The sequence below is a fragment of the Phragmites australis genome, chromosome 12, assembly GCF_958298935.1.
Source record: "Phragmites australis chromosome 12, lpPhrAust1.1, whole genome shotgun sequence".
NCBI classification, from domain to species: Eukaryota; Viridiplantae; Streptophyta; class Magnoliopsida; order Poales; family Poaceae; genus Phragmites; species Phragmites australis.
The window spans coordinates 31,764,192-31,786,026 of NC_084932.1; the positions used below are offsets into that span (position 1 = coordinate 31,764,192).

Here is a 21,835-nt window from a genome sequence, read left to right on the forward strand (position 1 = left end):
TAGTATGTTGTTGTGAAGTTCGCCACCTCTTCCAGAATGTATGCCTCTGCAATGGAAGCCTCGATTTTGCATTTATTTCTACATTTCTTTCGAAGAACCTTTAGACATCTCTCGATTGGATAGCACCAACGGCCCTGCACGGGCCCCCCCATTCGTGCCTCGTACGGGAGGTGCAAAATCAAATGCTGCATCGGATTGAAGAAGCCGGGTGGAAAGATCTTCTCCAACTTACAGAGCAACATAGGTGCCATTCTTTCCAAGTCAGCAATCACGGTCCGAGATAACTCCTTGGCACAAAGCTGGCGAAAGAAATAGCTCAACTATGCCAGCACAAGCCAGACATGCTCAGGGACATAGCCTCGAACCATCGCCGGAAGAAGCCGCTCAATCCATATGTGGTAGTCATGACTCTTCATCCCTAAGACTCGCATAGTAGATAAGTTCACTCCCCTCCTCAGATTAGCTGCATACCCATTAGGGAACATTAACGTCTGGATCCATTCTAGTACTTCCCTCCTTTAGGGCTTGCTCAAGACAAAATCGGCCTTAGGCCTTCTCCATGTCTTGCCGCGACTAGGAGGCTTCATATGTTGGTTTGGTCTATCGCATATCGTTGCCAGATCCACTCTAGCCTTAACGTTGTCCTTTGACTTGTCAGGAATGTCCATGATTGTTGCCCAAAGTGCCTCGGCAACATTCTTTTCAGTGTGCATTACATCAATGTTGTGTGGAAGGAGGTCATCAAAATAGGGGAGCCGAGTCAAGCCCGACTTATGAGTCCACATATGTTGCTCACCATATCCCACAAAACCACCTTCTGGATTGACCTCGAGACCATCTATCTGTTCACGAACCGTGGCCCCAGTCATTATCGGTGGTGCAGGGTCTGTCACTACGACACCTTTCGTAAAGTTCTTGATGTCTCGTCTGAATGCATGGTCAAGAGGGAGGAATTGCCGATGTTTGTCGAACGATGAATACTTGCCACCCTTCTGCAACCAAATGAACCTCAGACCTTCCTTGCATACTGGGCATGGGAACTTCCCGTGAACACACCAGGCGCAGAATATCCCATACGCCAGGAAGTCATGCAGGGAGTAGTGGTACCAAACATGCATTTTGAAGTTTTTCTTTGTAGCTCGATCGTATGTCCATACCCCTTCCTCCCAAGCACGGACCAATTCATCAATCACAGGCTCCATGAACACACCCATATTATTCCCCGGGTGTCCAGGAATTATCAACGACAAGAATACGTTCTGTCGTTGAAAGCATATGCCGGGGGGGAGATTGAGGGGGATAACGAACACGGGCCAACATGTGTATGGGGCAGCCATCATTCCATAAGGATTGAACCCATCTGTTGCCAGCGCAACACGTACATTACGAGCCTCTTTAGCTTTCTCATGATGAATGCCATCAAAGTGGGTCCATGCGTCACCATCGGATGCATGTACCATCCTGTCAGGATTGTATCGTTTGCCATTTTTGTGCCATGTCATCTGTTTCGCGGATTCCTCGGTCATGTATAGCCGTTGGATCCTCGGTATGAACGGAAGGTGCCGTAGGATTGTCACGGGAATGTCAAGCTGCCTCTTCTGGCCATCACCAGAACCTACCTCCAGGAACCTAGATGATTTACACTTTGGACAGTACTTTGCTTCCACGTATTCTTTCCTAAATAGGACGCACCCCTTCGGGCAAGCATGTATCTGCTCATACGGCATCTTAAGTGCACGAAGGAGTTTCTGTGACTCGTGCATGCTCTTTGGCAGAAGGTGACCCTCCGGAAGCAGGCTGCCAATAACTGTCAACATACCATCGAAGGCGTCTCGACTCAGGCTATACTGGGACTTTAACGCCATTATGCGTCCAATGGCATCCAGTTGAGAAACCTTTGTCTGGCCGTGAAGGGGTTTCTGTGCCGCGGCAAACATGTCGTAGAACGCCTTTGCGGTTGCCTCTGGCTCCTCCTCCGTACGGCCTTCAGCGAACTGTGCCTCGTGATAGTCATTTAACATGTTTGCTACCCCGGCATCAGCATCATAATCCTCGACGCGTGGTCTCACCACCTCCTCTCTCATACGATCGGCTTCACCATGGTAGACCCACCGGGTATAGTCTGCCGTAAATCCATTCTTCCAAAGATGTTCCCCCATGACCTTCTTCGTTTGTCTTTTCCTGTTTGCACATTTGCTGCAGGGATAGCAAATTTTACTCGCTCCTTTAGCAGCCACGCCAAATGCCCGTTCCAAGAAAGCATCGGTCTTGTCGATCCATTCATTGGTGACCTGACCCTGACTTGCGCGGCCCGTGTACATCCACTCACGGTCCTCCATCCTCTAACATATATAGCGACGAGTAATATAAACATCAATTGCATCTACACGACGTTCCTACTATCTAATAGGTGAGGATAGGTCCTAATCCCACGCGAGGATCCGTAGATGAGGTTAGTTTCCATGCTCTACTCCTATTCGAGACAGAATTTCGGCAGCACCTCCCCGCTGTTCTCCAAATACACGTCCTGCTAGGGAGAGTGTGTATCCGGAGAACAACAGGGAGATGATGCCGAAACTCTGTCTCGGATCGGAGCAGACCATGGAAACTAACCCCACCTACGCATCCGCGGGCTGTCCAAAAAACGTGGACAATTCGAAACAGATACGGTTTTAGATATGGAAATATCTGCATATTTCCAACCGTATCTCTTTCGAACGGGAGACGCCTAACTGGGTTACGTGATCTACGACCATGATACGGAAAGAGGGGTTATACCTAGGGTGGCGGTGGAGTCAGGCTAGCGGGGCCGTGGCGGGTCGGTGCAGTGGCGAGGCGACGCGGTGCAGGCAGACCCGCAGCGGCAAGGAAGGCGATCGGGGTCGCCGAGGTACTCCGGCGCCGCTCCGACTGGCTCTTCTCTGCAAAAAAAAAAACATAAAACTGTCAATACAAAATTTCGGCAGCACCTCCCCTGCACGGTGAGGTTTCCAAAACCTGCAAGAAAACCAACGGCACGATGGCCGACATGCACATATATATGAACGGCACGATGGCCGACATGCACAAGTAATACCACCACTACAAATACCGCAACTACTAGTAATACTACGACGACGACGACGACGGATGGCATACCTAGTGGGCGTCGTAGGGCAGCGGTGGTGAAGGTGTCAGGGCGCCGGTGGACAAGGCGTCGGGGACGTGGCAACGGAGGCCGGGGCGCCTCCTCCTCCTCCTCCTTCTTCTTCCTCCTTCCTCCTTCTTCCTCCTCCTCCTTCTCTTCCTCCTTCTTCCTCCTCTCCTCCTCCTCCTCTCTTTCTCCTCCTCCTCCTCCTCCTCCTTCTTCTTCCTCCTTCCTCCTTCTTCCTCCTCCTCCTTCTCTTCCTCCTTCTTCCTCCTCTCCTCCTCCTCCTCTCTTTCTCCTCCTGCTCCGGCGGCGCTGGCCCGGGGGCGGCTGGCGCGGGCGCGGCCGCGGGCGGGCGCGGACGGGCGCGGCGGGCGCGGGCGCGGGCGGGCGCGGCGGCGGGCGGGCGCGGGCGCGGGCGGGCGCGGCGGCGGGCGGGCGCGGGCGGGCGCGGGCGGGCGCGGCTGCGGGCGGGCGCGGGGGCGGCGCGGGCGCGGGGGCAGGGGCGGCTGGCGCGGGCGCGGGCGGCGGCGGGAGGTTTTGCGTGTGTGCGGTGCGTGGGCCGGGGGTTAAATCCCCCCTTTGCCGAGTGCCCCCGATCTGGCACTCGGCAAAGAGGGGTTTCCTTTAAAAAAATTTATAAATCTTTGCCGAGTGCCCCCGATCTGGCACTCGGCAAAGAAGGGTATTTACCGAGTGCCAGACGTCCTAGCACTCGGCAAAGAGCCTCCTTTACCGAGTGTCATTTTTTGACACTCGGCAAACCCTAATTTTTTTTTTCACTTTTGACCTCCAAACTTTTTGTGCAGTCCTCATACAATACCTGGTACTCCATGTTCCAATGTGGCACATTTCTCGGACTTTTTCTATATTTCTTTAATTTATTTCAATTAATTGAATTTTCTTGGATAATTCAAATTATAACTGCTAGTCATTCGAATAATGAAAAAAAATGAATGGAAAAATGACATTCATGTTATTTAGTATAATGTGAGGCCGTATCCAGGAACAGACCACAAATTTCGAACATTTTGTTCACGAAACATGACCACGAACTTGCGGTCGAGTTGTTTTTAAATTGTATAAAAAACAAACAAATTCCGAAAATCATGAAACTTGTCAAGATGTCATGATATCATATGTTGGAGGCTGTGATAAAAATTTGAGAAGGTTTTGCGCAAGTTGTCATGTACGATGCTTGTAATCTGTTGCAAACCGAAGAAGTTTACCCAGGTTTCTTCGGAGATTATTCGGTTTGCAAGCATCGTACGTGACAACTTGTGCAAAACCTTCTCAAATTTTTATCACAGCCTCCACATATGATATCATGACATCTTGACAAGTTTCATGATTTTCGGACTTCGTTTGCTTTTTATACAATTTAAAAACAACTCGACCGCAAGTTCGTGGTCATGTTTCGTGAACAAGATGTTCGAAATTTGTGGTCTGTTCCTGGATACAGCCTCACATTATACTAAATAACATGAATATCATTTTTCCATTCATTTTTTTTCATTATTCGAATGACTAGAAGTTATAATTTGAATTATCCAAGAAAATTCAATTAATTGAAATAAATTAAAGAAATATAGAAAAAGTCCGAGAAATGTGCCACGTTGGAACATGGAGTATCAGGTATTGTATGAGGACTGCACAAAAAGTTTGGAGGTCAAAAGTGAAAAAAAAATTAGGGTTTGCCGAGTGTCAAAAAATGACACTCGGGAAAGGAGCCTCTTTGCCGAGTGCCAGATGTTTGCCGAGTTCTTTATCTCTGACACTCGGCAAATATCCTCTTTGCCGAGTTCTTTCTCTGTGGCACTCGGCAAATAGGCGCTTTGCCGAGTGCCAGATGTTTGCCGAGTGCTTTCTCTCTGGCACTCGGCAAAGAGCCTCTTTGCCGAGTGCCCGATAAAAAGCACACGGCAAAGTATGGGACACTCGGCAAAGAAGCCATCTCCGGTAGTGTATGCAACCTAAACTTCTCTTGCCCCTCTTCCTCTCACTTTTCCCACCCAAGATAACAAGAGAGAATTCCTGTGACTCCTAAATCGATGGAGCATAGAGGCCCAGACGCGTCCTCAAACTGGAGCATAGAGGCCCAAAGTGCGTCTCTGCAGTGTCGCACATCGTCCACCTAACTGCCTGCGCCGTGCTGCCCGCCCGCACTGCCCCTGCTTTGCATGCACCGCATCATCCCGCCAGCACGCACCGCGCCGCACCGATTTGGAAGAGTCACAGAAACTCTCTCTTGTTGCCTCGGGTGGGGAAAGTGAGAGAGAGGGGGGGGGGGGAGGGAAGGAGCGGTCCTACGTTCAGGTTCCATAGCACAACGTGAAAGGCCATAGCCTCGTGTAATTGACCAACGGTGTCAGAAAGTTATGGTGCTATAAAAAGGGTCTATTTTTAGACAAAGTTTTCTAAAGGATCTATTGGTAAAATATGTTCTTTAAAGGGCTAAAAAGAAAAAATTCCACCAATTTGCCGATACTACAAGATTCAACAAAAAAAAAGTACGCAGTCCACGAATTATACGGGACAGAAGAATCCATACAGGACTGTTATCAACCCGGAGGATCAAACACTCGATCAGCCCACAAAACACCCAAATTCCACAACCAGAGATAGGATTAGGTAATCAAGTCAATTACACCGTGCGGGATACAACTCCAGAGAGAACATAAGCAATCATAACCGAGTAGCAGAGGGAGGAAGAAGAGTAAGAAAAAGGGAAGAGATCGCCTCGAGCCGCAGCTCGTCGCCATTCGGGTTCGCCAGGTTCTTCTTGGATGGTTTCTTCCCTGGATGAAGTCTCGTTCTTATACGCCCATGACGGTGACATTCCTCCCTCCTTGAGCCTCGACTTGTCCCCAGGCCGACTCGACCGCGAACCACCGAGGATTCCAAGACGCATAGAACTCCTGCTGGGCAGCTTCTACCACCTTGCGTCAATGGATAACAACAAGCCAATTCATAGGAAAATGCTTAGATTCTTGAGCCTTCACTGGGTTGGTCACCACATCAGAGAGGAGAATCTGATCACCTTTCATGGACGTGGCCACCAGGTACCGCTCCTGCTTCCCTTTCTTCAAGTCCCATGCGATCTTGCCCTCGCAACACGTGCTGCATGCCTTTGCTATAGGAGAATTCGGTGGGTCGAGCTTCAGCATACCTGGTTGTTTCTAGACCGGAATCTGCCATGTTCACAACATGATTATGCTCCCCTGGACATAACATGTCACCCTCCTCCAAGTAACAAATGTATTCCTCGTCAGTAATATTCTCCTTAAGGTTGTACAGGAGGAGATACTCAAGCAGCACCACAAGGTACTCGCTCCTCCTAGCTGCCTTCATTAGGTCTTTGTTCAGAAGTTGCAGTGCAGCTGTATGATCAACTCCATAGTAACAATCCTCGATGTTCAGCTAGGATAGTTCACCGGTATTGGGCCTCCCATGTCGATCAGCCACAATCCATCTTTGACCTGCTGTTCTCAGACAGGGACACCAGATAGTTTGTACACTCAGTTCGTGTCCAACTATGTTCTTCCATGAAACACTCAATGCATAGGTAGAATGAACATCATGCTTTATGCTGAACCTGTAAAATTGTAGAAGCGTTCTCACCTCATCGCGAGGCCGCATACCTTTGTTAATATAGCTGTAAAACTGCACAGCAAAGATTACATGGTGGTTATGATCATCAGGGGATTCATATCCTTATCCTTTGATAGTTTCTATATTTAACCAATTGATATCTATCTATAGAATCTATCTATAAGAAAACTATCTCTATCTCTAACATTCCCCCTCAATCATAACTTTACATAAGTTGAGATTGTTTCTAAACATGCCTAACTTTCGAGCACACAATGCTTTTGTAAATCCAGCAGCCACTTGGTCATTTGTTGATATAAATCGTACCTCCAATAGCTTCTGAGTAACTCTCTCACGAACGAAGTGATAATCAACTTCAATATGCTTTGTTCGAGCATGGAATACCGGATTTGCAGACAAGTAAGTTGCTCCTATATTGTCGCACCAAAGTTGCGCTGTTGGCGGACTTGAAACTTTTAACTCTCGTAACAAAGTTTGTATCCAAATCACTTCTGCTGTTGCATTTGCTAACGACTTGTATTTTGCCTCTGTACTAGACCTTGACACTGTTCCCTGTTTGCGAGCACTCCAGGAGACCAGATTACAGCCTAAGAAAATTGCAAACCCACTGGTAGAGCGTCGATCATCAACATCTCCTGCCCAATCAGCATCAGAGAATGCACTAACAAGTGTAGAAGAATTTTTCTTAATCTTTAATCCAATACCAGGAGTATTTTTAAGATATCTGAGAATTCTTTTCACAGCAGTCCAATGAACAGTGGTTGGTGAGTGAAGGAACTGACACACCTTGTTCACAGGAAAAGATATATCAGGCCTGGTGAGAGTTAAATACTGAAGTGCTCCAACCACACTTCTATATCTAGTAGAATCCTCAGATCCAAGAGCTTCACCCTTCTGCAAAGAGAGCTTCTCTGATGTACATAACGGTGTGACTGCTGGCTTACAGTGTGCCATATTAACTCTTTTTAGCAAATCTGAAGTGTACTTATCTTGTGACAATAATATACCATCTTTCATTTTTGATACCTCAATTCCCAAGAAATAATGCAAGTCACCAAGATCCTTTAGTGCAAAATCAGTTGCAAGATCTTTGAGTAAGACAGTAACTGCATCTTGCGAGGAGCTAGCTACAATAATATCATCAACATATACAAGCAAAAATATTGTAACTGACCCTTTGCTGTAAAAGAAAAGTGAGGTATCTGCCTTTGAAGCAATAAAGCCAAGTTGCTGCAATTTCTGGCATAATCTAGCAAACCAGGCTCTAGGAGCCTGTTTAAGACCATAGAGAGCTTTTTCTAACTTACATAGATGATGTGGCCTTTGCTGATCCTCATAGCCTGGTGGTTGCCTCATATAGACCTCCTCCTCAAGAACACCATGAAGAAACGCGTTCTGTACATCTAACTGCCGTAGACACTATCCCCTGCTTACTGCAATAGACAAAACAACCCGTATGGTTGCAGCTTTGACTACAGGACTAAAGGTGTCCTCATAGTCTATTCCATACCTTTGTTTGAAGCCCTTGGCAACTAAACGTGCTTTATACCTATCAAGGGATCCATCAGCCTTTCTCTTAATCTTATAAACCCATTTGCAGTCTATTATGTTTCTTCCATGTTCAGCCGGTACAAGATTCCAAGTTTTATTCTTTATTAATGCATCAAATTCACAGTCCATAGCCTGCTTCCACTTTTTATCTGCTAGTGCTTCATTAACAGTTTGCGGTTCACCTGTGGTAGTAAAAAATGTGTACCTGATCTGCCCATCTGTGTAGATCTTCGGTTTGCTAATTCCGCTTTGTGACCTCGTCTGCGGCCGACTCATCACACCGGATGGCGCAGCCTCCATAGAAGATCCCTCAGCCGGCTCATCAATCTCCGAGTCCCGATGCAAGGCACCAGCTCCAGACGGCGCCGAGTCCCGATTCATATCGACTGGGGCAGAGGCCACCGCGCCGTCTGGAACGTGCGACACCAAGTCCCGATGCCCTGGTGATGCCAAATTCCAATGTCCAGGCTCCGGATTTCCTGCTGCAGCCGATGTTTCTTTTGACGCATCACCGTAACTCGTGCCTGCATCTTGATCTGTTATTTGATGTGTCGCTTGATCTGTTATTTCATGTGTCCCATGTTCATAACCTGCTCCAAAATAATCCAAATCTGCCACAACTTCACCAGAATTATTAGTATCATCAGGATGATTAGTATGCACATTAGTTGACTGATCACGTGACATTGCGCCCCCTTGATCAGTACTGGAAAGAAGGTGCGGATAAAGGAGAATCTCAGAGCGGAGGAGTGCGCCGGCATTGGAGTGGAGTTGAGTGAAGGGAAAAATATTTTCATCAAAGACTACATCACGAGATATGTACACACGATCCGTGGGCACATGGAGGCATTTAAACCCCTTATGTAGAAGACTGTAGCCCAGAAAAACACATTGTTGGGATCGAAATTCAAGTTTTCGAGAATTGTATGGGCGAAGATTTGGCCAACACGCACACCCAAACACGCGAAGGAACGTGTAGTCTGGTTGTTGGCCAAGAAGCCGTTCCAAAGGTGTAGAATATTGAAGAAGCTTGCTAGGTGTACGGTTAATAAGATAGGTGGCTGTATTAAATGCCTCATCCCAAAATTTCAGAGGCATGGAAGCATGAGCTAGAAGGGATAAGCCAACTTCAACAATGTGTCTGTGTTTTCGTTCGGCAGATCCATTTTGTTGGTGAGCGTGTGGGCAAGAGACACGGTGAGTGATGCCTAGTTTTGAGAAGTAGGAGTTTAATTTCTCATACTCTCCTCCCCAATCAGATTGCATGGCAATAATTTTCCGATTTAAGAGTCTTTCTACAAGGGCTTGGAATTCTTGAAACTTTTGTATAACCTCAGATTTATGTTTGATCAAATATATCCAAGTATATCCAAGTATATTTGCTAAAATCATCAATGAAGCTGACATAATATTTCTTTCTGCCAACTGACTCGGGAGCAGGACCCCAAACATCAGAAAACACAAGTTCTAAAGGAGCAACAGAAATACTTGAAGATTTAGAATAGGGGAGCTGATGGCTCTTGGCCTGTTGACAGGCATCACACACTAACTCTTTATTGGATTCTTCAGAAAACACATGTTTATTTCTAGAAATAACTTGTCTAACAATGACACTGGATGGATGACCTAACCTATCATGCCACCTAGACAAAGTGGGTTTGATGATACTGAAGGCTTGCTTCTGTGATTGAGGCGATGATGATGTGGGTAATGGATACAGACCACCTCTACGCTTGCCTTGAAGCAGGACTTTCCCCGTGACCTGATCCTTGATCAAAAAGAATTTTGGATGAATTTCAAAGAAGGCATGGTTGTCAGTGGCAAGGCGAGAAACAGATATCAAATTTTTCTTGGCATCAGGAGTATACAAGACATTATTGAGATAAAGAGGACGATCAGGGGTGCAAATTTGAGTGTGACCAGTATATCTAATGCACATACCTGTCCCGTTGGCAGTATGGATCTGATCTCCACCGTTGTACTTCTCCCGAACACTCAACTTGTTTAGTTCGCCTGTGACATGATCTGTTGCACCGGTATCAACATACCAATTTGTGTCAATCCCGTAGGACTGTATTGCAGGAGACTGAGTAGCAGCAGACGCAATCTTCTCCTGTGAGCCGAAGTCCGGGTCGAAGCGATGCCAGCAGATGTTGACCGTGTGCCCGGCCTTGCCACAGAGTTGGCAGACCGGACGCTCGCCACTACGGCCTCCGTATTGGCCACGTCCTCCACTGCGGCTACAATCAGAGTTGGAAGCAGGATGATTCCCACGCCCGCGGCCACGGCCACGTTGATTCCCGCCTCGTCCAAACGAGGCAGCATTCACCGAAGCTTGGTATGTTCCTTGCCGAAGATCAACTCTCCCTTCAAACCCGAGCAGCTGTGAGTAAAGCTCGGCAACTGTGACCGGCTCCACTCTAGCCGCCAACGCAGATACCACCGGTTCAAAATCAGCATCTAGACTGGCGAGTATGTAAGACACCATGTCCTCATCATCAAGTGGCTTGCCAGCAGCCGCAACTTCATCGCCTAAAGCCTTCATCTTGGTAATATATTCATTGACAGTCATATTACCTTTCTTCGTGGTGGAGAGCGCGATGCGAGTATTGATCGCACGAGCACGAGTCCTCGAGGAAAACATCTCCTCAAGAACCGTCCAGAGTTGCGCCGCCGTTGTGACTGACACCACCTGTGTCAGGACTTCACGTGAAAGGGATGACATCAGGTATCCAAGAACCTGTTGGTCTGCAGCGACCCACTGCACGTATGCTGGGTTCTGTGTCTTGACGATCTTGTCGCCATCTTTAACGTCGATCTCCTTTGCAGGAGCGACGATGGTGCCGTCGAGATAGCCGAACATCTGGGCTCCCTTCACGGCAGGCAGCACCTGCACCTTCCATAGCAAGTAGTTATTCTTGCCAAGCTTCTCTGTCACCGGAACACCAAACGGCGAGGCGCCGGCCGGAGCTAAAGAGGATGATGCACTCATGGCTGCAGGTAGATGAAGCTACGAGGAGGAAGGCTCTGGTACCATGTAAAATTGTAGAAGCGTTCTCACCTCATCGCGAGGCCGCATACCTTTGTTAATATAGCTGTAAAACTGCACAGCAAAGATTACATGGTGGTTATGATCATCAGGGGATTCATATCCTTATCCTTTGATAGTTTCTATATTTAACCAATTGATATCTATCTATAGAATCTATCTATAAGAAAACTATCTCTATCTCTAACAGAACCTACTCCCAACATCTCCACCCACAGTTGAGGCAATCGCACTGATAGCTTGTGCATTGGACTTCCAGGCAGTCCACAATTGCTTTGCCATTCCATGCAGTCCACCACCCTTTTGCTACGCCAATTACCCTCTAGCTGATAGAGACTCGCCACAATGTCATTTGGCTTCCCATAGATCAGCATGCCACTTGGGCCTCGGATCACATCCGCATGCAAGATTTCTTGCTTCAATTCTTTTCCCCCTCCTATCCAATATCTTGATAGATAGCCATCTCCTCCAACAACAGGAACAATCACAAGCACAAGATCCATGTATGCATCACGGATGAAAATAGTAGGCCACACTAACCAGCCGGGGTTCGAAGGAGCAGAGTGGGCGCTGGTGTAGCCGGGCACGAAGATGGCGATGGTTGACACTGGCTTCCTTGTGTCACGGCAGCTTCCAATGTCCGTCGGTGGTCAAGGCAATAATGGTAGCTAGAGCATAACCGCAGTAGGAAGCGTTGCAGTTGCGAGCTGGCGGCTCCCAGGTGATGCACGTCGCCGTGCCCATCTCGTGGTATGGGTGCTGGATGTGAAAGACGCTGTCCGGACCAGCAGCCTCTTGCTCATGTCGCGGTGGAAGCTGCTCAGGTTGTAGGGGTCGGGGCGGTCTGAGATGACGCTCTTGTTCTGGGCGAGCTCATCGAGGAAGGTGTGCTTGCGGAGCATGTCGAGGACCTCGGCCTTGGAGCAGGACTCGAGGGACTGGAGTTCATCGGCGACGATCGGTTCGGCGTTCGCGAGCAGACGTAGGCTGGTGATAGCATCGCGCCCGTGGAACCGCTGCGCAGTCACATCGTAGGCGTGCGCGGCGTTAGCCTCCTAGGCGAATGTGCCAAGCCACAGGCACTGGTGCCGCTCGTAGGTCTGCGCGCCCACTACCCTTTGTGCTGTGGCACCACGCCCTTGCACCTGGGCAACGGCAGCTTCCTGCCCACACCCGCCACGGCCGCGGCGATGAGGGACCCCTCGGTGCGGTCCTGGCTGGCGAAGAGGAGGAAGACGCCGGAGGAGTCAGAGGCGACGACGGCAAGAGTAGTCGCGATGGTGGCGTCATTGCGGTAGATCCAGCATGCCATGGTGACGTAGGAGAGGGGTGGGGATGTGACGGAGGGACGCCACACCAGAAGTTCGTCGATGAGCCCCGAGGTGATTGCCACACAGGGATGCTTGGGGAAGTGGTTGTGGTGTTTCGTCGAACAGTGGACGAGCGTCGGCGTGAGGCGGTTGATGGTCGCGGCGTGAGTGAGGATCTTGTCCTCGAGCGACTGCGTGACGGCGAGGATGTTGGGGTTGGAGTCCGAGCCAACGAGGATGACGAGGATGCTGAGGCACAGGTTGGTGGCCACGGCATGGATGCCGAAAGAGATCACGCCATTGCTCCGTGGGACCACTCCTTGCTGGACGTCATCGTCGTCGCCAAATCCACAACTCTGTGACCGGAACACGCGCATCAACCTCTTCACCGGCGGTGGAGGCCACCGAGCAAGTCGCACCAGCGCGTTGAACTCAACAGCAAACACACACGATTCGCCAATTATCTCGATGCTGCCGCGCTCGTGGATGGCGGTGTAGAAGTGCGTGATGGAGGGCGTACGCACGTCCGGTGAGGGGAGGAAACCGGCGTGGAAATTTTGAAAATTTTGCTCTGAAACACGATCAGCCTAGTCGATCGGTCCTCTCATCCCTGGACGTACACGCCGACGATGACGACGCAGAGCCATCGACGGCGACGTCGCCGACGATGGAGCCGAACGAGTCGATGCACGATGCCACGACCACCAGCGATTAGTCACGGATGCGATGCCTCGGTCTGACTAGTCAACGCCCTGTGACGTGGCTGGTCGACCCGCCACGTGTCGACGTCCAGAACTGGCTGGCTCGCACGTGTGTCTCCTCGTGTGGGCCCCGCTCGTGCACTTATTTGTCCAGAACTGCGGCTGCAGGATAGCACACTTGAACTATAAGATAATCGTGGTTCTTTTTTTTTATTAATCCTCAATGAATGTACTGGCTGAGGTAATATATGATAGATTTGAAATAGATTGGTTTTCTGTTTTATATTTCTCACTCGAGAGGCATGTTTTCGGTTTCTTGCGTTGGATACACGGCCGGTACTTGATTTGACAAAGTGTACACATGTGCTAGCTTGATTTGGGGACAATAAATTCTATGCAGCGGTGCTGCACGGGTCTCCTTATACGGTACTATTGAATAGTCACTACTTATCTTCAATGTGAATTTTAAAAAATTTATCTCATTTAAATAGAAAATTACCGTACATATTTATTACTTGAGATATATAATTTGTATTGAGTGGATCTCACCATCAATTTGAGATCCATGTTAAGTTCAAGTGACGATCATTCAGGTAATGTTGCATATCTGCACTTCTGCAGCACAAGTGCATATAATTTATTTTCATATTCTAGTGGTGTCGTGCACGGTTTTGTTCTAGAGACTTTAGGTAGAGCTCGTTCGCAAAGCAAGCTTTATTCATGCCATATTTGTTGGTGGCGATGTGGATAGCTAGGTACAGCACGTTTTTTAATCCTCATTTTTGAGCCAATCGATCGAGTCATGTTCTTTAATTTAGAGATGAATATAGTAATCAAGCTGTTGCAGATCCAGTAGCTTTCCACATATGTCGGAGGAATTCAGTGGAGATGACAACCATTGATCCATCTCTCCTCTTTAGCACCTGTAGAAGGCAAAACCCCTTGACAGGGAAGAAGAAGCAACCAAAAAACAAAGGAAACAGAAAGAAGAAATTAAACTTTAAACTTTAGTCTCTTGTAGTGCTGATAACTATATATATACTAGCTAAAGGTCAGGAGTAACAAATTAAGAAAACATTTTGCTTTCCTCAATCTCTCTGTAATATAATTCTATCATACAGACCACCATATATAACCGCAAAATGAGTTCAGTGCATCCTCCATATGTCGTCGAGGCTCCACAGGCTTTCAGCCTCTGGAAACCCCTGCACCCACCCGCTGAGCTCCTGCGTGTCTTGCAACTCACAGTCGGTAAGCTGCGGCATCGCCGGCGCCGTGGACCAGAACTCGTGATCTGCACCCTGCATCGTCCAGTCCCCACCGCTGTCGCCGTCGTTGCCGCGGTGCAGGTCCACGCTCTTCCCCTCGTGCGTGGACTCCGTCGACGTGAGCGACGAGTCGGAGGACGGGCTGGCGGCGGCGACCACGCTGTTGCTGCTGCTGCCAGGACCAGGAGAGTGGTGGTAGTTGTCGGCCAAGCAGGCTGCGGCGGCGGCGGCGGTAGTAGTAGTAGCCACTGTTAGAGCGGAGAGGCACGGACGCATGTCGTCGTCGGCGACGGAGGCGGCTTGTTGTTGCTGGGATGCGCGCTCGGCGAGGCGCGGCATCCAGAGGTAGGCCATGGCGTCCTTGAAGCGTTTGCTGTTGACGTCGCAGTTGAGCTGCTTGGCGTGCTTCTGCACCCGCGTCCGCCAGTAGTTCTTGATCTCGTTGTCCGTCCGGCCGGGCAGCTGCTGCGCGATCTTGGACCACCTGCATGCCACCCCGTTTTAATTTGGAACTATATAATTACTTGATTGATACAGAGAGAACAAATCGAAAGATGACAAGAAAACAAATCGAAAGAAGAGAAGAAGCGTGCGAATTAGAAACTGATTACTTGATTGGTAGAGAGAAAACAAATCGAAAGAAGAGAAGAAACGTACGAATTAGAAACTAGCTGCAGCAGTACACCTTTCAGTGTCAACCTTGGATGAATTATATTTAAGCTAGCTGCGAGTCTACGATGGATACTTATAGGTATAGTAGCTCTTTTCTCTAGAGAGAGGCAAAAATCTAAAATTAGATAACATACACGATCATATTTACCGAAATAGATAATATATCAACGTATTTACAATTTTAGTATCCGTATTCGGCACACGGTGTGCCAAATATGGTTGATATTCGGCACACGGTGTGCCGAATATAGGTTGTAGCGTCGCATGTGGGTCCGCGCCAGGGACGATGGCGCGGACGTTGGACGTGTCCGCGCCATCATAACTGGTGCGGACATGTCCTACATCCTAGCTATTATTACGATGCTTTCAGCGCGTCGCCTGCCGCCTGCTACAAAATGAGGAGCGAGCAGCAGAGCGCAAGGCAAGGAGCAGAGCACGAGGCGAGAAGGAGCAGCAGCGCGAGATCAGTTATGTTGTTTGATGCCGTGTTGTCATTTCATTTAATTACCAACTTTCATATTGCCACTACTACATTTTAAATTATGTATGTTCAAACATACCTAAGTGTTAAGGTTACTCACCGCCTTAGAGACTACATGCATGGTGAATTACGAATTTTGAAATGTACATTTAAATTAGCAAATAATTTCAAATTTTATTCAAAGTTGGCAATTACATGAAATGACAACACGCTGGTATTAGCAAATAATTTCAAATTTGGTTGAAAGTTGGTAATTATATGAAATGAAAATACGTCGGCATCAAATGACAATTAAATTAGCAAATAATTTTAAATTTTAATGAAAGTTAGTAATTAAATGAAATGACAACACGGCATCAAACGACATAACTGATCTCGCGCTGCTGCTCCTCCTCGCCTCGCGCTGTGCTCATTGCATTGTATATGGGGCGGACACGTCCAACGTCCGTGCCATCGTCCCTGGCGCGGACCCACATACGACGCTACAGCCCATATTCGACATATCGTGTGCCGAATACAGCTGATATTCGGCACACGGTGTGCCCAATATGGACTACAGTGCTATATTCGACACACAGTATACCGAATACGGATGTTAAAATTGTAAATACGCTGATATATTGTCTATTTCAGCAAATATGGTCGTATATGTTATCTAATTTTAGATTTTTTTCCCTCTCTAGAAGATTAAGCTACGGATACGTACGAGACGTGTACAGGGTGCACCAATCCAAATTGTACGAGTACGTTGCTTGCTTGAGCGTGTCACGTCAGAGTCAGACGCACTGTGCGTGTGCGTGGACGGGCAAGTTGACACGAGCACGTCCACGTCAATAGGAAGTGGTACGTACTCGGAGTACGACCGGCTAGGAGAGGAGAGAGAGCGTGGCATCAACTGCGGCGGCGACCCAGCTGGCGATCGGCCGGTGTGGTCCCTGATGGCGGCGGCGACGACCCAGCTGGCGATCGGCCGGTGTGGTCCCTGGTGGCGACGGCGACGACCCAGCTGGCCACCGGTCGCGTCGATCGTCTGCCTTTTGCGCGAGTCTATAATATCAGACGGTACGCTGATTAATAAGCTAGCTAAAGCGCTCAAGCCTAGCTCCTAAACACCTGTGATGATGCACGGTTTGCTCGTGCCGATTATTAATTAATCAGCCTTGCGAGATTTTATTGAATTAGTAGGTGGATTAGCAATTGCTAAATTAAGAGACGAACGAAGGCTAATTTGGAGGAAGAAGCTAGTAATTACCGGTTGCCCCATCGTGAGTGGAGGTCGAGGATGAGGAGCTGCTCGTCGGCGGTGAAGTCGCCGCGCTTCACGTCCGGCCGCAGGTAGTTGAGCCACCGCAGCCGGCAGCTCTTCCCCGTCCGCTTCAGGCCTGCTCCATTCCATTTCAGCTGTCAGTGTTACCATTCCCAAGAAAATTTGGAATATCGTATCAAATCAATTCATGGCGTCTGGACTTTGCATATATAGTTACGTTCCACTACCACACACACAGATTGCAAACATATACTCTAAGAGGCCCACAACATATCTACACATGTGACCCAAATGGCCAAATTATTTAGTAATTTAATTTGCACAATTGGTGCGCTTGATTACTTTCCTTTATATCTCCAGTTGCGTCAGGCCACCGGAGATAGACATATCTCTAATGATTGCTCACCTTGGCAAGTTGCACCACAAATTTCTCAAGAAAACGCACTCTGTCCTAATATAGTTAAACTAGCTAAACTATTGCATCAACATATATATATCGATCACTAAATTAACAATGATCGACGACGTATACGTACAAATTAAATTATCATAAGATGCAAGTGATGATCGAATGGATCAAGCTAATTAAGTGCATCGATCGATCACGTACCGGCGGCGCGCGCGAGCGCGTTCCAGCGGCCCTCGCCGTGCTCGGCGATGTAGTTGATGAGCGTCAGGTCCTCGTCCACCGTCCACGGCCCCCGCCGAAGCTCCCCCGCCTCCTGCTCCTCCTGCTTTGTCGTCGGCGGCGGCGGCGGACCGTTGCTGCTGCTCCCCCTCCCACTCTGCTGCAGCATCATCTCCATTAATTATATTGAGACGACGACGCGCGCGCGAGAAGAGAATCGATCAAGTGGAGAAGAAGAGAGGAGACAAGTGCGGAGCTGGGAAGATTTGGAGCGCGAGTAGGTTGCCTTTTTATAGGGTCTGCGTCTGCGTGTGCGAGGTGAAGAAGATGAAATGAGAGAAGGTGAAAGGCAAAAGAGAGAGATGAAGAAGAAGAAAGGAGACTGGGACTGTGAGATGGGCAGGTCATGAGCCATCAGGATCTTCTGTGGCAACCAAAAAGTGCATCAGGATCTTAAGACGAGTGACTCTGTGGTTGAGGCAACAAAGATACAGTTAGACGATTAAGTAGCAAAAAATTCCATGTCTTGTTGTAGCAAAAATCTTATATGGTTCCTGTTAAGTCCAATGTTATTACACGTTACAACATTCTATATATCTAGTTTTTCTTTTTTGGAAACTATTTGTTCATAGATGTTTTTAGATTGCAATAGTTGTGCACACAAGATGAACATTAAACGTCTCTTTTCTGACTCACATGGAAAGGAAGAGGTGAAAAATATAGCTATCAACAAATTAATCAGTTCCTTGCCTTGTTTGAACACGTTTCTTTGCACAGCTGCAGCTGCTATAGCAGCAATCACGCATGTCCTGTACGACATGCTAGCTTCAGAAGGATTTAGTTGTATGGCACTGCGTGCATGTGGCTCATGTACAAACTATTTTGGAACAAAATTCATAGCACAGCAGCCTGTACATACGAAAGATTCTTAGATTAGGATGGCACTTATCAACATGCCCATGTGAGCAACCAAAGTACCACTTCCAATTCCCACTTTTCCTTTGCCTTCTTTTAGATCATATATAGCCTTTGCTCTCTTTTTTTCTTCTTCTACTACTAAGAACGTACGTAGTTACGTACGTATTTCATTAAGTAAAGCGTTTGCTCTTTAGTTCTAGGTATTTTGCATGCCTAGTTCACCAATATAACTTAAGATGACCAGAAAAGATATATGCAGTTGAAATATTTAGATCGGTCGAAAAAAAGGACTATCAAGCTATATATGGGAGCTAGATTGATCTAGACCACAAAATGGTACATCCTCTGTTCTCAATAGCATCCGAAACAATTTCAGCAATAGCTACGTTCCTCCTATCTGGAAAAAAGCTTGACCAGGAAAGGTTGACCAAGATTAGGGTGAAAGGACTCTACGAACCACTCGATATGTCATCCGACGGTTTAGATTGACGGAGACCCGAGCATATGGGAAAATCACATGTACAGGTGGTTGAATTATAATAGATTTGGACAGATGTGCTAGAGATTTGACATCTCCGGCGACCTTCTTACCCTTGAACATTCCAATGTACATACATCCCCCTTAGCCCATTGATATGATGTGCCTATCCAATATATAGCTTCCATTCCACTCCATCCATGCAAAAAACCATCCCAATCACGCATCACTACCCCCACACATCTTGCTAGCTACTTGGTGATGGCATGCATCAATGTCTTTGGCCACTGCAAACACACTCATGTGAACAATGTGAGAGTGCGTCACTCCTACACGGCTGCTTGTTATGATCGGTGAGTTGTGACTAACACCCATAGAGAAATGGATCCATGAGGACAAGGATTAATTGTATTTAGCTTCCATTTTTTGTGGAGGCAAAGTGAGTAGAGAGACATGTAGCCTTCAGTTCCCCAGAGAGGCTTGTTAAATAGACACAAGATCATGATGGAGCAATAAGCTAGGGTTGAGAGCTACTATATGCAAATCAACAAGGTTAGATTAGGATGGCACGCCACTAGATAGATGGTCTGTACTTGTGAGCTAGTGACATGCTTAAATGATGCATCATCAAGAGTGACAGGAATAATATTTTTTTTCGATAATAAAAGCTTTATTAACTCCCATCAACATATAAAAACTTAGTTGTTTGGAGCAGTGGAAATTGATGTAAGCAGCGACGGGCTTCGATCTGTTGTTGCTATCTAAGTCATGATCCTTTCATTTAAGTAAAATGGAAAAGAAAAAACATGCATGGGTCTGCTTTCTTCAGTGTAACCAAAGGTTTTCCAGAGGAGGCATGCTTGCTGCACCGTGCAGAAAGGACGATACTCAAACTCTTTTTTTTCTTTTTCTTTTTTTTTGCGGGAAGATACTCAAACTCTTAACTCTACGCTCAAGCAACATGCAAAAGAGGAGGAAAAAAATGCTAATTTTTCAACGTAGTCGTATCACAGGATTTAATTTGAGAATAGACCGGTTGACGTACGTGTTCTACAGTTTACGCACACCATTGAAAATTCAAATGCGTACGTATTTTACAGGCAAAAAAGGTCACCGAAATCGACAGATACATACTATACACACGATTGGTATGACAAGTCGGACAGCGACGCCGTATTCTGTCCGTATTTCGGTGTACCCGGACTTCTACGTACCAAGTAATAATACAATAACCCATGGAACCCGGACTTCTAGCCGATCATGGAGCCGTCTGATCGGTGATCAACGTTCATAATCAGATTCAAAGGAGGCGAAGAAGAGCCCTGAAGCATCAGTAAAGATGGTCAACCATATGAGAGTTGGTTTGGAAGAAGCTACTCGCTAGCAGTTTGGGTGCCCTTTGCCCTCGTCCGCCGGCAAGAACTGCGGCTGCCGCCGGCCTTCCGTCGTCTTCCACGGCTGCGGCCGGCCTACCAGTATTCCATCTTCTTTTCGTCGTATACTGGTGCGAAAACGTTTAATATATATGGTGAGGTGACCCAGCAGCATGCATATACAGAAATGTACAGCGCACTTGGAAGTAGTGCAAGATTTTTTTTTTTTTTTTGTTTCTTGTTTTGTCACAGACCAGTTTCAAACATTTCCTCACGTGCCGTATTCCATCCTTTACTAGACTAGTGCAGGTTCAGTCAATTTGATCTCTTTTTAGCTAAAAGTTTTCATTTTCGAAGCAGTTCGATCTCGTACCGACATTTTTTTTGTCAATAGTGACTAGTGAGGAGTCGATTTTTCTTCGTCGGATGAGAAAGAAGTCGATTTTGCATCTGCAAAGTCGCCAAGTGTCTGAACAAGTGGTCAAGTGCCAGCCTCAGATCATTGTCAGTCTCGCGGTATATTCTCCATTCATCTGTGGATCTCTCTGTTGCCTCCGAATTGCTACCATGTCAACTATTTTTGGAACTAGTAGGTGCAATGCAACTTTGAGTTTGACAAAATCAATCAGAACAGTTTTGTTGGAAAGAAAATCGAAACAGTATCATATTTGAGAACACAGTACTATAGAAACTATTTTCAGAGGCGTTTCGTAACCCGTTTTCATATACGTTTAGCGTAACCACCTGTGACCGAAGGTATGTGAAAATAGACGATTTTAATATGCGCAAAATAGACTGTCTGTGACAATCTATTTTCACAGAACCGCTTGTGAGGCGATTTCTTAAGAGAATCGCATGTGTAAATGGTTTTTACAGGCGACATACTTTAGTGTCCGCCTATAGATAGATAGATTTTTATATGCGGGTGACATAAGGACCCGTCTGTGGTATATATTTCATTCAAAAATTAATAATAAGCATATATTTTATTTCCTTCAGATTTCAACATATTTTCAAGACAAATTTCAGTATCATAAATTCTAACAGTATTTGAATCAACACAAGTCTAATATTTAACACAAGTACAATATTTTTACATCAGAAGCCCATATTGCTAAAAGTCTTTCCTCTCTCACTCACTTTGAGCGAGGTGTGGGTACATTTGATCATCTGTGCCTGAAATGAAAACACAACTAAAAGAGTTAAAACACTACCGACAACGGAAATAGAATCAAATAAGAATGTGCAAGCGCAATATGACTTATGTCCTCGGGGTTCATTTTGTACATGCCGTTTACCTTAAAAAACTGACAAACATATTATCCACAAAGAACGGTATCGAAACCTTACTTGTTGCACTTCAAATAAAAATACAACGTATTCGTTAGTTCAATAAGACT

The 21,835-nt window shown here is 47.0% G+C and overlaps 2 protein-coding genes and 1 non-coding gene across 3 annotated transcripts; all 3 read right to left on the reverse strand.

Moving 5' to 3' along the window:
- Positions 1-261: 261 nt before the first annotated feature.
- On the reverse strand, positions 262-3,165 carry LOC133886538 (uncharacterized). The gene is made up of 4 exons (XM_062326211.1): positions 3,139-3,165; positions 2,779-2,921; positions 797-2,342; positions 262-299 (listed from the first exon to the last, which is right to left on the reverse strand). The coding sequence occupies exons 3-4, from the start codon at positions 2,337-2,339 to the stop codon at positions 262-264; spliced, it is 1,581 nt and encodes a 526-aa protein (XP_062182195.1). The 5' UTR covers positions 2,340-2,342; positions 2,779-2,921; positions 3,139-3,165.
- A 7,492-nt stretch (positions 3,166-10,657) lies between these two features.
- Positions 10,658-10,796, reverse strand: LOC133887574 (small nucleolar RNA Z247). Its single transcript, XR_009903610.1, has one exon. It is a non-coding gene; the product is annotated as a small nucleolar RNA Z247 (small nucleolar RNA).
- Positions 10,797-14,340: 3,544 nt separating this feature from the next.
- Positions 14,341-17,963, reverse strand: LOC133887180 (transcription factor JAMYB-like). The gene is made up of 3 exons (XM_062327128.1): positions 17,649-17,963; positions 17,024-17,153; positions 14,341-15,102 (listed from the first exon to the last, which is right to left on the reverse strand). Exons 1-3 carry the CDS (start codon positions 17,842-17,844, stop codon positions 14,499-14,501), a joined length of 930 nt encoding a protein of 309 aa, XP_062183112.1. The 5' UTR covers positions 17,845-17,963; the 3' UTR covers positions 14,341-14,498.
- Positions 17,964-21,835: the final 3,872 nt, after the last annotated feature.